Genomic DNA, 16,565 nt, shown 5'->3' with positions numbered 1-16,565 from the left:
GGAGGTGAAAATGGCAAATTCATGTAAAACAGAACGAAAAGTTAACATCTACATATAAAGTACATAATTACTGAAGTTTATCTTTAAAGGGGTTTTCCAGAACTAAACTTTTAACGACCCATTCTCAAGACAGCTCATCAATTGTTGATCAGTGAGGGTCCGCTGCTCAGGATCCTTTTCGACCACCTAATTGAAGAGACAACAGTGCTCTAGTCTAGTGAGCATCATGGCCTCTTCTCAGGCCAATGACATCACATTCATTTGTCATGTGGCCTGAGAGCAACTCCGTTCTAGAGATGAGCGAGTGTACTCGTTAAGGACAGATGCTCAAGCGAGTATCGCCGCTGTGACTTCAGTTCATACCAGGCACTGCACCATATATTGTATAGAGATTGTGCCTGGTATTGCAGCTCCATCCCATTAACTTGAAGGGAACTGAGTATAGAGATAAGCAAGCATACTCGTTAAGGACAGATACTCGAGCGAGTATCGCCCTTTTCGAGTACCTGTCTGCTCGTCTGCAAAGATTCGGGTGCTGGCGGGATTGAGCGGTGGGTTGCAGGAGTGAGCAGGGGGGAGCGGGCGTGGGGGGTGGGGGGGGAGAGATCCCCCCCTCCGAATCTTTGCGGACGGGCAGGCAGGTACTCGAAAAGGACGATACTTGCTCGAGTATCTGTCCTTAACGAGTATGCTCGCTCATCTGTACTCCGTTCCCTTCAAGTTAATGGGATGGAGCTGCAATACCAAGCACAATCTCTGTACAATATATGGTGCAGTGCCTGGTATGAACGGAAGTCACAGCGGCGATCACCGGCGTGCTGCTGTCACTTCAATAAGCTGATCGGCAGGGATCCAGAGTGTCGGAGCCCCATCAATCAACTATTGATGACCTATCCTGAGAATGGGTCATCAATAGGGATGAGCGAGTATACTCGCTAAAGCACTACTCGCTCGAGTAATGTGCCTTAGCCGAGTATCTCCCTGCTCGTCCCTGAAGATTCGGGAGCTGCCGCGGGGCGGGGAGCTGCAGGGGAGAGCGGGGAGGAACGGAGGGGAGATCTCTCTCTCCCTCTCCCCCCTGCTCCCCGCCGCGACTCACCTGTCAGCTGCAGCGGCTCCCGAATCTTCAGGGACGAGCAGGGAGATACTCGGCTAAGGCACATTACTCGAGCAAGTAGTGCTTTAGAGAGTATACTCGCTCATCCCTAGTCATCAGTAGTTTAGTTCTTGAAAGCTCCTTTAAGCCACGTGTAGAAATTAAGCCATGCCTGTAAAGCGGATGTTGTTTTTCCACTTTATTTCTAACAATGCCATAGTAGATGAGCAAACTGCTCTGGAGACAGCTGCTCTCGCCACAATAACCCTCACCTTGAGAGTGGCCTTCGGGTTCTCCCCTACTGCAGATCTCGCTTTCTGCCCATTACTAGCCATATTACATAATTCATCATTTCCAACGAACAGCAAATACCCAACTTCAAAATGGATTGTTTTCTAACAAATTTTGGGCCTAGCATTTTCTGCACATGGATATCTACCCAAACTGTTGACTATGTCAGCACCTCAGCCCCTTTAAAACTGGCAAATTGCCCAACTCTGACATTTCCTGAGCTCCGTGCCTTGGGCCTCAAACTAGTCCTACACTCGTTTGGCACTGTTCATCAATGATAGACTTTGGGGTGCAGGCTAGACAGCCTCTCTTTTCAAACTCTTCCACGTCCTTGCTATGGAGATAACGGGAGTACTCCCCAAACCCTTTCCATTGATGTGTATTATAAGAAATAATGTTCCTGCTTGTATTAGACGTTACCTCTGTATAAGAGATATAAAAGATAATCTCCTTATGTATACAGTAGGGGGCACATTATACAATATGCACACATGTACAAGATTGACGATGTATAGTTTTGTTGCAGGGCCTGAGAATAAAACCAACCGTAGTGTTCTAGAAGAAAGATTTGCTTACAGCAGCATTAACCGTGACAATGTGAAGGTTTTAGAGCTCACATATTGTACTTACAAGGCAAGAAAGAATAGAATTATTAATGGCGGGTTTTAATGGAGGGAGGAGAAAGGTTTTATCAGTGCAGCTGAGGTGCGGGGTCAGACTGTTAAACGATACAGGAGAATTACACCGGGAAGCCGGCCAGCCATCATAACCTAACATGAAAGTGCTTCTTTAAAGAGAAATCATTCAGCTTGTGCCCTTCTGTATAGATCTTCCCACTTAAAGCTGCCAGGGAGTACACGGGGAGCAGGAGAAGCTGCAAATTTACATTATTCTGATCGGATTCTGGAAATCTGTTCATTTGTTTTATAGGACAATTTATATTATTTCTCTACACAAACTGTAAAAGCTGCTGCAGCGGTATTTATGCTCCATATATGAGTCCCAGCTAAAGTGTTAGGGATTTGTCGGGGCACACAATTTCAAGTCCATCTCCACTGCAGGCCTCAAGTCATGGAGACACTGCTTAGATTGCACCCAATTCCCCTTGACCAACCACCTCATCTCCAAATATGAATGCTTAAATCCCATGCATGCGGCATCGCTCTGGCTTCCCTCCCTCAGTCTGGTCATAGATCCACAAGACTCAGAGCAAGTGCAATGTGTGAGGTCTGGCATCGTACGCCTTGGTTCACCGCACATGACCAGACTGGGAGGAGAAACTGGAGCAAAGGAGCATGCGCTGTCACCCAAGGCGGAATGGGTGTGGTGTTCCAAGGCGTGATTCGGGAGGCTTGCAGTGTACCAAGCGCACTGGAATAAAAGTACTTTTTTCTATTAGAAAAACAACAGGAACTTCAACAAAGATATAGGTAGAATACATGTTGGAAGCCCTTCAGCGACGTGCTGGTGGCTTAGTATGCCAGAAACTGGTGATATGTCCCCTATAACTATTTTTCCCTCAATAAAAACACACTTTTAGGGAAGAAAACAGATTTTTCGTTGCCACATTCCAGGAGTTATAACTTTTTTATATATGTCTGTCTACATAGCTAAAGGAGAGCTTGTTTTTTTCAAAGTCGAGTTAGTGTTTTTTATTGCCACCATTTTACAGTACATAAAATAGCAATTCCCGCTGTTCACCAAGAGGTTTTAACGTTTTTCTAAGGGCCTCTATAATTGCAGCAATACCATACATAATTTTTTTATTTTTATATATATTTTAGACTTTTACATATTGAAAACTTTACATAAGTCTTTTTTTAACCCTAATCTTTGTTTGTAAATAAAACTTTATTAAAACTATTTCTTCCCATTAGACTTTATTACATTCCTTGATAACACATTTCAATGTAATGTGCCTGTCATTGTTACCCTCATAGGCAACCTATTAGATACATACATATAGCAGACCTGGGGCTTTTGTTTAGACCCTATCTGCCATGGCAACCCCTTTTTTTTCATTGTTCATCTGCTTCCTAAATATAAAATTAAGCACCTTCCTAAATAGTCTTCATTAATCATTTCCTACAATTTTGCTGTTGTAGAGTCTACTTCCTTCAGCTAGGTGACTGTGCCGCGGCCAGGTCCCGCTGCTCTTCCCCACCTGCCTCTCTAGCAGTAGAGACTACAGCAGGGGGGTAAGATCACACAGGTTGTAGATAATGAAGAAAGCACCTGAGGCAGTTTGCAAGAAGAGAATCTCAGACTGTGTGATTGTAGATGAAGAGGAAAACACCCATGGCAGACTCGACAGGGGAGGCAAAAATCACACTCCTCAGCATCAGCGTGTAAGAACAGTGGAGAAGGATCCCTCATAGGCTGTAGAAGGAGAAATCAGTCCACGAATGATCGATGCGGATACATGAGCTAACAAAGGCAGCAGCATCCTGGACACACAGACCTCACATCCAGCATGTATTAGGAGAGAGAAACTTGCATGAGTGAAGTCTGAAACTAGCAGCATGTTACAAACAGCATATAATGGGGACTCAAGACTGACATCTATATGCCCTAATGGGGCATATGGGCAGGGGTTGTCTTCATGAGATAACCCCCTTTAAAAGGGCTTGTTCTTCTAGAATCTCTGTGGTCCCTTTTTGCATTATGGTATATCATAATATGTAAGGGCAAAAAAAGACACATGTCCATATAGTTCAGCCTATTTAACCCTTAATGTTGATCCAGAGGAAGGAAAAAAAGACACCTAACAAGGTAGAAGCCAATTTTTCCCATTTAAAGGGAAAAAAAATTCCTTTCCGACTCCATCTGGCAATCGGAATAATCCCCGGATCACCAACCCTTTTGAAGTTTTTAATGATTATAACATTATTATATCCCTCAAGAAAGGTGTCCAGGACCCTCTTGAACTCTTATTAAATTTGCCATCACCATGTCCTCAGGCAGAGTTCCATAGTCTCACTGCTCTTACAGTAAATAACCCCCTTCCATGTGGGTGAAGAAACCACCTTTCCTCTTGACATAGAGGATGCCCCCTTGCTACAGTCACAGTCCTGGGTATGAGGAGATTATGGGAGAGATTGTTGTATCGTCCCCTGATATATTATACATAGTTATTAGGTCACCCCTTAGCTGTCTTTTTTCTAAACTAAATATTTCCAATTTTTAATAGCCTCTCTGAGTATTGTAGTTCGTCCATTCCTTTTATTAATTTAGTTGCCTGCCTTTGTACCTGCTCAAGCTCTGATATGTCCTTGAGTACCAATGCCCACAATATTCCATGTGTGGTATGACCAGTGACTTGTAAAGAGGAAGAACAATGTTCTCGTCATGTGCCCCTAGACCTCTTTTGATGCACCCCATGAACCTATTTGGCTTGGCAGCAGCTGCCTGACACTGGTTGCTCCAGTTAAGCTTACAGTTAACTAAAACCAAGTGGACAGGTGAAATACACGTTGTGTGAGAAATTTGTTTCTGCCACGCTTTACAACCTCCTTGTGGCTACGGGGAATCCTATAATGAGTTACGACCTGCCAACATGGTACCGAATATTGTCCACAGCAACCAATTAGTGCTCAGATTTCACTTTTCCACAGTAGCTTAAGACTAGCCAATTAGTCTGATCTCCAGAGCTTACATTATAATTTACATTTCCAATACATCCTCGCTATCTCATGTTATAAGAAAGAGACAATATCAGCCACTTGTAATAAACCAATGTTTATTGAGAATTAGTAATTTGTTAGAACACAAGTCACTTTCTACTTTACAAGTCAACAAATGGAGACACTAACAACCGTCCATGTATAGAAAATTAAAACCACGTAATGCAATTGGGTATGATGTGGTGCTACTATCTAAAAAGCATACAAGTCCCTCTGATGAATAAGTCATACCATTGGGACCCATTTCATATATACAAGGCCGCTGCTTAATGTTTGGACCTGCAATGGTATGAGGGGTAGGTGTACATAGTATTCAGCATGAATGAGGCCTTCCATGTGTAAAACTAGTACAGATTAAGACAGGTTAAAAAGAACAAAGTATATACAAAAGGACGCAGTATAGTCTGCAAGAAATCTGAAAATTGGTTTTACAAAAATTCAAAAGAAAAAAAAGAAGGTTTTAAGATCATAAACTTGGGAAATTTACAATGATTGTAATGTCTGTAGGTGCTACATAGAGAATAAAGCTACAAAATGCTGTCAAGATCTGACACAAAGCCTTAAAGCCCTATGCCCGTCCCTAAATAGGGGACCTTCTAGCCTATCAATACAACCAAAAATGAAGATTAGAAATTAATGTTACCCTAAACCACAAGCAAAAAGCAGCAGCTTAAAAGGGGTTTACCTAGTTTAGACACTGGAACAATCCCTACGGAAATAGACCTGCAATTGCTGTCACCTCTCTACTATATTTTCTTATCCAAAACTTTGCAGATTTTGAGTTGTGGTCACATGACCTACACCTCCAGGCAATTTTTGGACTTTTGGTGACCTTCTGTTCAGTCTTGCTTCTTCTCTTCTGGCTGGGGCAATGTATGGCTCGTCAATCGTAGCATCATGGACATTGCCTGGCCAGGTGCACAGGGATCTTTCTAATCAATTTGCATGCATGCGCAGCCTCCACCTGACCCTATGTCTGTGCAAAAAATATCTAAGGCCAGTGGAGGGTAGCATGGGTATTGACCTATACAGAATACTAACAGAACTGGAAAGGGGGCAGCGTAGCAAACCTGGTGATACCATCAGAACCAACATGAAGCATGAATAAGTGATAATGCAAAGTACTTGGGGTGATTGGGGGACTGATTTGGAGCTCTCGACCCTCTTAGCTGTCTGAAATTAGAAACCCCCTTTAAATTATAGTCAGCCATTTCTTAGTTGCAGGTATAATTGAGAAAGCTGGGCGACAATGACATTTGGCTCTCCACTATAGCAATAAATCTCCACTTACATGTGAATACAAATAGCATTAGGAAGAAATTCGTGATTACAAGTTAAAAACAGAAAATTAGAACATCTTTATTTTTGGTGTGGGGCAAATCGGATTAGTGTATGAATCTAGTGTATTTCATTAAATAACAAAAGGCGCACCTTTAGATTTGGACATGAACTTAATACTATAATGTAAAGTTTAATGTAATGTTAAAAAAGTAGAACTTTCACCTATAGATGCAAATGTTACTGGAGAAGGAGCTATGCAAGATATTGTAGTGATCATGGGGGCAGGGATAGTTAAAGGGGTTTTCCTATCTCAGGAATCCTAATTTAAGGTGTTCAAATTTGCAAAACAATGCCATCGCCCATAAGATATTTATTTCTAAAATGCTCCGTTCTCTAGATATTGATTTCTCTGCCCTCTGGTTGTTTACTGCTTGTTGCCAAAAAAACAGACTACCTCTTAGAAATAGCAGAGGAGGCCGGCGCTTGTGCACTCCTTTCACGTAAATCTGATGGCCGGGATATAAGGAGTGCTTGCGCACCAGCTTTTAGCCAGACCACCAGCTATTGTTGTGCTCTGCTATTTCTTTCCAGAGAAGAGGCGGCGTTTCCCCAACAACAAGATGAATCAATATCTGCACCGTCTGGAGAACGGAGCATTTTAGAAATGAATATCTTATGGCTGAGCGCATTGTTTTGTGATTGCGAACAAACTGAAATAGGATTCCTGAGATGGAAATACCCCTTTACGGACACCCTATCAATCAGCAGTCAGCTTCTCTGTGGCAGATAACAGGGAACAATAGATTGAATGGACCTGCACAGCAAATAAAGAAAAGTTAAACTTAAGGTTTAGTGTCCCTTTAAATCTACACATTTCCCAATTTATTAAATGTACACAAAGTCAGAAATAAATGGGAAATTTAAAAAAAAGTGTAGCAAAGCAATAACCTGGAGTCAGGTGAGAACAGCCTGCTAAGGACTACGATGCAGTCACTGCGGATGCCTATTCACTAGTTTTCTGAATATTGCTCCAGAAACATGCATCACTGCAGCACAAAAGGGGATTTAAAAAAGAAAAAAGTATTTTCCGGCTTGAAGGCTGTTGCTGCCGTTCTTCTCTGCACAAGGCATAGATGGCACCTTTATGGCAAGCATCTTATTCATGAAACCAGCAGTACCCAAAACTATGTAGATTTCACAGCAAAGAAAAACATTAAAAATGCTGTCTTGCAGCAAAATAGGGGGCACAAAAAATAATTTGAATTTCACACTGACTTGGAGATAGCAGGAGAAGATATGTGCATATATTTATATATATCTATTTATATATATTTCCATGATTACAAGTAATGACTGTGATTTTCAGTCCGCCATCTGGACAATGTAAAGCATTACATTTGATGGTGTCCTGCTGCCACTCATCAGTCCAGAGGCTGTGGGTCAGCAATGGGCATGGTGTGCAGGACTTCATCCAGGAGCTGCAGGGCACGGTGTAGATGAATTTCTATCCAGCATGGGGTCTCCTTTATACTCTGTCTTGGGTAATCTGGACCCCAGCCCTTCACAAAGCTCATCCGCAGGATGCAAAGTCTACGGAGATCATCTACTCCGATTCCTGCAGCAGCAGATAGACCTGAAAAATGAATAAAAAATAAAGTCAACAGATTTTCTAAACTTCCTTTTGTTTCCTACCCAGAATGAGGAATCCCACTTACTGATCGCTGGTGCAATGCCACCCACAGATCCTGGTCCAGGTATATTCCCAGCTACGGCCGCCGCTTGAGCTGCAGCTGCTGCCTGTGCCGTTGCTGCCTGCTGCTGCATCTGTCTGTGACACTGGCGTAGATCAAACACCTTGAGCAAGATACAAAAAAGTATGTTAATTCGCTGACAAGAACCAGTAGGTACAGCAGACTTTTTGCGACTATACCAAGCATTTTTAATTTTTTTTACAGTAAAGTTGAATTTTTTAATTTTTTTAAACAGGATTTGTTTTTTTTGTTTTTTTGCCACAATTGTAGGTTACATATTATTTTGAGAAAAAAAGTGGAGGGGGAAAAAAAAGTCCCACCATTGTCTGCTGCATTCTTTTTTAACTATGATTTTGACATTAAAAAGGTTTCTCCAGGACTATGAAAAGTCTGATATTTTTCTAGGAGCAGCACCATAGCTCCATACGTTGCGTTAGGTATTGCAGTTCTGCTCCATTCAATACCAGACGGAGCCCAAAGGACAGACATGGAGCAGTTTCTGAAAAATCAGACCCCGCCCCCCATTGGTTTCAATGCGCTTTCAAAAATACAAAAAAAAGCTTGCAGTTTGCCTCCATTAGTTTTTTTTTTTTTTGTTAACAGAACTAATACCGCTGCAGACCGCGCTATTTGTTCAGTTTAAGCCTTTCCAATCCAACTTGTATCCTGGTTTTCCTAAAGGGCTTACTTTTTTCTGCTGTATAAAACAGCACTATCTGCTGGCAAAAGCCAGTACTGCATGAGGTGACACGTTGAATAGGCTCCAACAGCAGAGAGGCTGGCAATATACAGTAAGAGAACCTCGACGGCGTCTTCCAGCATCAGAGCTGTACAGCCTTAAATCATAATGTCTTCACAGGTCAGACAGTGGATTGAAAAGGGTTAAAGGGGTTGTCCCGCGGCAGCAAGTGGGTCTATACACTTCTGTATGGCCATATTAATGCACTTTGTAATGTACATTGTGCATTAATTATGAGCCATACAGAAGTTATCAAAAGTTTTATACTTACCTGCTCCGTTGCTGGCGTCCTCGTCTCCATGGTGCCGACTAATTTTCGGCCTCTAATGGCCAAATTAGCCGCGCTTGCGCACCCCGGGTCTTCTGCTGTCTTCAATGGGGCCGCTCGTGCAGAATGCCGGCTCCGTGTAGCTCCACCCCGTCACGTGCCGATTCCAGCCAATCAGGAGGCTGGAATCGGCAATGGACCGCACAGAAGCCCTGCGGTCCACAGAGAGAGAGGATCCCGGCGGCCATCTTCAGCAGGTGAGTATGAAGACGCCGGACCGCCGGGATTCGGGTAAGTACTACCCGGTTTGTTTTTTTAACCCCTGCATCGGGGTTGTCTCGCGCCGAACGAGGGGGGGGGGGGGGGGGGGGTTAAAAAAAAAACAAAAAAACGTTTCGGCGCGGGACAACCCCTTTAATGGAACAGAAGCAAACTGCAAGCTTGGTTTGTTTCTTACTTTTTGAAAACCCACTAAAATGGGGAAAAGAAAAACAGAAAACAAAACGTCTATTTTCAGTTCTAATTTAATTTCTCTGTCAATGGAAGCAGTCCGATCCACGGCCCATCCGCAGCTGACACTACAGACGGGCCGCAGATTCAAAGACAAAGCAGGAGTTTGAAAGAAATAAAAAATGCACTGTGCATGTGCGCCAGCTTGAACTTCCGCACACATCCGCGGTACAGAAAAAAGAAGACCTGGACAGATAAGCAGGGTCCTATGCTGCAGGCAGGGTGGGATTATGTTGCGGGCTCCCGTATTTGGAATTCGACCCGGAATACTTTCCCCACTGAGTACAACGTAAAAGAAAAAAGTTTTAATTCCTCCCCCCACCCCCCTTTTGGGGTGGGGGGGGGGGGGGGGAGGTGGTTTACAGAAAATGAGTCCTGAATGTTTACTTTTTCGTTAAAAAAAAAAAAAAAAAAAAACCCACAAAAGCAAAAAGTGAAGCAACCTGAAATGAAATAAGTTCCACTGAAATCAATGGGGGGCATTACTTGATTTATTTCTTTTCTCTTAGGATGGAACAGGAAAACAAAACAATGCTGATATGTGCCTAACTTAATTTATATGGATTTGCTTAAGGGGGTTGGTAGAAAAAAAAAAAAATTGCAATTCTGCCATTTTTTTTTTTTATTATGCGACGGGCAGTTTGAATATTCCACTGCCTTTATTCTGTGACAGGTTACGGTTACAGCAATACTGTTATATATTTTTAAACAAATTTAGAATACTTATTAAAAAAGTTTAGAAAAATTGTTTGGAAGTAGTTTTTTTATTTTATTAAAACTTTACTATTCTATATTTATCACAGCCAGGCTCCCACTGTGTTCGGACAGAAACACCTTCTATGCCCACATAAACCAGATTTTCCATTATGTTCTACTGTGTTTAGAAGACTCCAGTATGGTTGTAATAGTACATCCATTTGGGGAAGGGGTTTGTTTGGGATTACATTTTGTAATGTTAACAGATGGTAGAGCATCGGTTGCACAACACTAAATCATAAGTGGTTATTACCTTAATATAAGCGCTGGGATATATCTTGTGGACAGCATCACCGGGGGCTCGTCCGGCCTCTCTATCCAAGTAGTAGCTTTGTACAAACACAGCATGGTCACTGAGACATCGTACCCACACATCACCTTCCCCTTTACACTCCAACTGGACACCTTTCCCTATGTGTAATCTGAGAATAAAGCAACACAAGGGGTTAAAGGAAATTCATGCATAAGCTAATGATGATTATGATCAATCCATTTACCAAGAGAACATTCAAACTGGAAAGTATACGTGTGAAAATCCGGACTGTAAATGATATTAAGACTGCATCAAAGCGAAAACCCATAGAAATTGTACTGCAAGTAAATACAGCTACAAAACTCTGGCTTATTCCTCTTGTCGCCCTGCCCTGTAATAGTACATAACACGAGGCAGTGCATCGTCCCTCCACAATGTATTATTACAGGACAGTTATGACCCAGTGAAGCGCAGCAGGAGAGCAGCCATCGCAGCCACAATCCTGCTCCGAATGTGGAAACCTGAACATACTGATGGGGATGTAAAAAACACAAGAAAATGTGATCAGAGTCTATACTGTATCCAACTATGACAGACAGCCCAGATGCATTAAAGACGCCAGAGCGGTCCTTACATTTTGCCCCCCTGTATACACCCAAACACCTGCCACTGCATTCAGTCAAATAAATATTAATTAGAAGGCCTGTTTACTGAAACCGATACAGATATAAACTTCTAAGCACAGTGTGATGAAAAAGCGTATATTTTACGATGTAGGCTTGTGGGTTGGATTCTCCAAAAATTGCCCATAATTTTTTACGGGAGCGATAAAAAAAAAAAAAAACGCATCTCAAATCACATGATATGTGATTTCCATGCAAGTGTGATGCGTTACTATGTTACTATGGGGACAACATGAAAAAAACATCCAGAAAATGCAAAAGTAGCATGAAAGTTGGTCAGTTTTTCACTGATCACAATCACACTCGATCGTTTCAATAAATGCAGATCCATGAGAGCAAATCTCACCACATCAGGCTGAGGGCTCAATCACACCATTGCTAATCCAGTTAGAGAATTTAGTTTCTTTTATGTTTTTGGAGCAGAGAACCAGAATTACCAATTTCAAATAGCACGGCAGTTTGTCCCATTTAAAAGAAAAAAAGAAGGAAAAAGTAAAACGAACATTTTTACATTTTTAAAAGCCCATTAAAGCAATAGTTTAAAAAAATGCTTAAATTGTTTTAATTCAGTTTTACTGCTCCAAAAAGGGAACAGAAAAAAGTTAATTCCTAATGGGGGTTAACACTGGTGTGAACAAGCCCCAAGATATTAGAGGCAAATAAGTGGCAGTGTAAAACCTATAGCGATAACTTCCCCTTTATATCCCCAGATATTTCAGAACTAACGTTAGAATAGCGGTACCTGCCGTTTCTATTGAAGCTATTGTGTCTACTCCAGGAGGTGAACATGTGCAGCTCGCTCCATTGTAGTTTATAAGAGGCAGGGAAACAGTGAGGCCAGCGATTAGCTGCAGCAGTCATGTGAGTATACAGGTATATCACCAATGCAGAAAGAGTGGTAGGGGAAGCACCTTACCTATAATTTACATACCCTCCACAAGCAGCATCTGATAAACAGAGGATTTTACAGCGATTACCTTGCTCTCTCGATTGCTTCTGTCCTGTGAACATTGGATAGTTGTCCCAAGCAGAACCGATCACCGCCAGATGGGTCTACATAGCCGTCCACAGTAACAATGGGGCAATTCGAAGGGACTTTAAAGGTTTCTCCCACTTGAACATCCATTTCAAAATATGCAATAGAGCACCAATACTCAGGAGCTGCAGGATAAAAAGTAGCATGGATGCAAATGTTACTACAAATGCTACACAGCAAGATCTATAGGGGGTGCTACAACCAGGCGACATAGAGCAACGGGGTACAGAAGATTAGGACCCAGCGCCATATATTTACTGCATTTGGTATTTATCGGGTTAAAAGGATGAGATAAATGAAGGCTGCATTTTATTTTTGGGTCCCTCTGGTGCCTTGGACTTTTCTCCATATGTCCTAAAAAAAAATACCACCACACTAGAAAATGAAGGATACAACACAGAGACTCACCTGGGTGATTAGAGATTGGAGGCTGGAATGCGAGCTCATTATGCACAGGCCCTAAAAGGAAAAAAAGGCAGGATCATCATTACTTAGGGAGTAAGTGTATTACTGGTGTCTAAGCCAAACTGACTGACGAACACTTATGTAATCACAGAACCTAAAAGCCCAGCAGGCAAATAAACTGCACATGCATCAGAATATGGAGGATTAAAATGACCAGCTTAAGGCCAGTTCTACAGAAGCGTAATACAAGTACATTTGTGCGCCTGTATTACAGCTCATCTTGGCCTGCCCACCGGATTATAGATGCCTATATCAATAGTCCCATGGTTGGGCTGAGACTTGTGGGTGAGGTACAGGTGCTTATGTTACACTCATAGGTAACTAGCCATAGCAGCCAAGATTCATTCTGCCTGGATATGTGATTTTCTCTCTCTACCTACTGGCTCACCCGGCTTCACCGCTTCTGTACCTGGGCCAGGTACCTCATGTATTCTTCAGGTAACTGTCTGGTTTGGAAAAGGCAGTGTCTGGGCAACACTCCCTAAAAACACTGATCCTCTAAATTGGCTGGAAAGCTCAAGTTTCCTCTGCATCAAAGAGATGACTAAAAATCAATGGATCATCCTTATAACACACAAATGAGCAGCATCAAAGGGAGGTAGAGAGGCTCTTAGCAGAGACTCTACAATTAGAACAACAGTGGAGGCTTCCTAGCTTATTAATCACCTTAAATCGTGCGCCTTAAAGAGGTTTTCCAACTAAGAACATTTATTCCTTATCTACAGGATAGCATAAAATGTCTGATCGTCGGAGGTCTGACGATTAGATTCCTCAGCGATCCTGAGAATGGTGACCCCAGAATGCCCCATGTGAATGGAGTATTGTGGTGCACAAGCATGGCTATTAGCTTCTATGGAACAGGTGGAGAACGATACACTATTGGATGGAGGTAGACTGCTGGGCTCATCGATTCCCATCTGTTCCATAGAAGTGAATGGAGCAATGGTCATGAATGAGCACTATTACTTCAGTCACAAGGGGCATTCAGGGTTGCTGTTTTAGGGATCACTGGGAATCCCAGTGCTCAGACCTCCAGCAATTAGACCTTTCTCCCACATCCTGTGGATAGTGGGGATCTTTAAACGGGAAAACCCTTTTAAAGCAAAGGTTACGTTCCACCTGCATCAGAGCAATAAACACAGAGCGGACCCAGGTGAGAGGACAGCTTAGAGGAGAACTCCACTTCAAAATCCAGCATTCTTATGTAGCCATCTCAGAGGGTTTACAGATGCCGCGCTTTCTCCATTAACCAAACGGCTGTAAGGCTATATGAACAATCTGCAGTTGAGGTTTTATCAGCTTTTTGCTACGTTAGGGTTAAAAATAAAATGCTGCAAAAATTATGATAAAACCACAAGTCAACCCCAATGTGTGAGCATACCCTAAGACTAAGGTCCAGCCCCTACATAGCAGCAGCGAATCAAACCAGCAGCGAGTTTTGAAATGACAAAATTAAGTGGCAAAACCTATAAAGAAAAATAGAAGTGCATGACTGATCAATGGGGAAAGAAAAAACTAAATATTGAAAGGTAAAACTTACAGTAATGTCCAGGATGGGGCATGGGTGGATGATGCTGAAGATGTCCGTTCTGGTGGTGAGACATATTGGGTGTGTAAGGTGCTGGTCTACTTCCAGTCCAGGTTGTGGTACTGTCTACTAAAACATCACACAGAAGAGTGTTACAATACCGGCCCTTTATCTAGATGCTGGGTTATAATATGTCTCAGGCAGGGATCGGGATGCATTAATAGGGTATCAGAAAAGTTTTCAGTCATTGGGATGAGGACATAATGAATAAGTAATGGGGCAAGGGATGCTGCACAATGGAGGTAGCCATTTTTCAGAATCATTAGCACAGCAAATGATTTAGCGCACATCTGAGAAGTGTAATGGTAGTATATACATGGTGCAGGTCTCCGCATGCAACATGTAATCAGGTACATTGTGTTTTACAAAACTAGAAAACTTTTTAGACAGTTTGCAGCCACTTACTGTGATGATATGTGGCTGGCTGAGCATTGAAGCCGTTCTGTTGTGTCCCCTGAGGCGGCACCGGGGCAATTTGCAGCAGCCCTTCACCGTGCGATGCTGCCAATAAACTGGTAGGCTGACCTGGGGGGAGAGAAACATCTTCAGTTTTCCAGGATCGATACTGCCAATAAGTTCTCTCTGAGCTCAGAGTTTGTAAAGAGTTTGCTCAGCAAATCTCAAATTCACAATAACAATCATCTCCTGTCACTCATCAATTTCTCCCCTGTACAGCAGTAATGAGGCCAATGCTGATGTTCATCGAACGTCCGAGACGAGAACCAACAGGAAATGGTTCTACTGGGAGAGAAGCTGTCAAAAGTAACAGACGGCATCTGATTCTCATCAGCCGGCGCACACTTATTGTACCCAAGAGGGTAAAGGGTCAAAACCAACTGATAAATAGATGAATGCTAAAAAGAACCTACAAGCAGTTTATTATATGCCGGCTGCATTTACTAAAGCAGAATCACCATAAACAATACACTGAATACAACTTTTATTTTGGGCCCACTAGAGAAATTTTCAATTCTTTATGAAAATAGAATATACTGAAAAGTGATGTATTAGAGTGGATAATTGCCTGTACAGAGGAAAAAACCCTAACATAAGGCACCTGTTAGAGCATGCATCAGATCTGTCCTAACAGGCATTCTCAATATAGGCCTGTGGTCCTCATAAAAGTCAGACCCAGCTATGATCCCAGGGCTAATAAAACAGGGAAAACCTTACCCTGCTTTGCCTATTTGGTACCACTCAGATCATAGCCACTACCCAGCAAGAGCAACTGTCAAACAAATGCCTTAAGGTATCTTTACACAGGGTGATTATCGCCCAAATAATCGTCCCATGTACACAGGGACACAGACCGGGAACTGAGCGAGAAATCGCTTGCCTGTTGGAGTAATAATAATAATCATCTTTATTTGTATAGCGCCAACATATTCCGCAGCGCTTTTGGTTTTTAGCAAAACTAAAAACCAAGTGACTGTTAGGCCATGTAAACAGGCAGTCATTCAGCTATGAACTACCTGTTTACTGTGAATGGAGGCAGGGTGTGTAAAATACAGGTCTTCCGGTAGTCTGTGGGATGGCTATTGGGCGCTTAGGCATTCAACAGTCATCATGTGTAAAAGGTACCTTGAACCCAGTAGAAAGTGCAGGTACATGCAAAGGCTCCAATAGGTTAATATATGGAAAGTGACAAGAAGCCCAATGAATTGTGGACAACACAATCCATTTGGATATCTTTCCATTGCTCTATAATATAAAATATACCTTACAAAAATGTTTTTCTTTTAATTCTTGAATGCATAAAGAGTTCACAGACCCCTATGATACTTACTAGTTGAAGGGACAGGGATGCTAGAGAAGCTAGAGGCATTGGGTGTGCTGGGCTCACTAGATGCCAGCAGCGAAGGGTTGCTGTAGCCTTCACTGGAGGACCTGTTACTTGGTGGGTGCTGGATGGTCTGTATCGAATGTCCATCAGAAGAGGAGATGCTCTGCTGTCCTTCAACATAGTCATGGCCATACTCGTCTTTCACCAGTAAGCTAGATGGAGCTGCAACACAGAATTACAGGCAATTGGTTATCATGCTACAATGGTAAAATAACAAAAAAAAAGCTATAATTCCAGTATCTAGTCTTCATTTCTGCTACTACAATAGTCACATGAACCCTTCGGTATCACACAATTGCTCCAGAACATAGATAGATGACAC

The 16,565-nt window shown here is 42.4% G+C and overlaps 1 protein-coding gene across 2 annotated transcripts in view; it reads right to left on the bottom strand.

The window, feature by feature from the left end:
• Positions 1-5,109: 5,109 nt before the first annotated feature.
• The window catches only part of SMAD4 (SMAD family member 4), a 34,491-nt gene continuing 23,035 nt past the window's right edge, over positions 5,110-16,565 (bottom strand). Inside the window, exons 5-12 of one of the 2 annotated variants that reach the window (XM_066602495.1) lie at positions 16,187-16,405; positions 14,806-14,925; positions 14,353-14,469; positions 12,756-12,806; positions 12,289-12,472; positions 10,629-10,797; positions 8,067-8,205; positions 5,110-7,984 (exon numbers count right to left, since the gene is read on the bottom strand). In XM_066602495.1, the coding sequence (XP_066458592.1) occupies positions 7,773-7,984; positions 8,067-8,205; positions 10,629-10,797; positions 12,289-12,472; positions 12,756-12,806; positions 14,353-14,469; positions 14,806-14,925; positions 16,187-16,405 (1,211 nt within the window). In that variant the 3' untranslated portion in view covers positions 5,110-7,772. The remainder of the gene's footprint in view (positions 7,985-8,066; positions 8,206-10,628; positions 10,798-12,288; positions 12,473-12,755; positions 12,807-14,352; positions 14,470-14,805; positions 14,926-16,186; positions 16,406-16,565) is intronic. The other variant, XM_066602496.1, reaches the window with a different exon arrangement.

This window comes from Eleutherodactylus coqui, chromosome 5, assembly GCF_035609145.1.
Source record: "Eleutherodactylus coqui strain aEleCoq1 chromosome 5, aEleCoq1.hap1, whole genome shotgun sequence".
NCBI classification, from domain to species: Eukaryota; Metazoa; Chordata; class Amphibia; order Anura; family Eleutherodactylidae; genus Eleutherodactylus; species Eleutherodactylus coqui.
The sequence above is the reverse complement of the archived record's forward strand: the minus strand, read 5'-3'. Positions and strand labels throughout refer to the sequence as shown.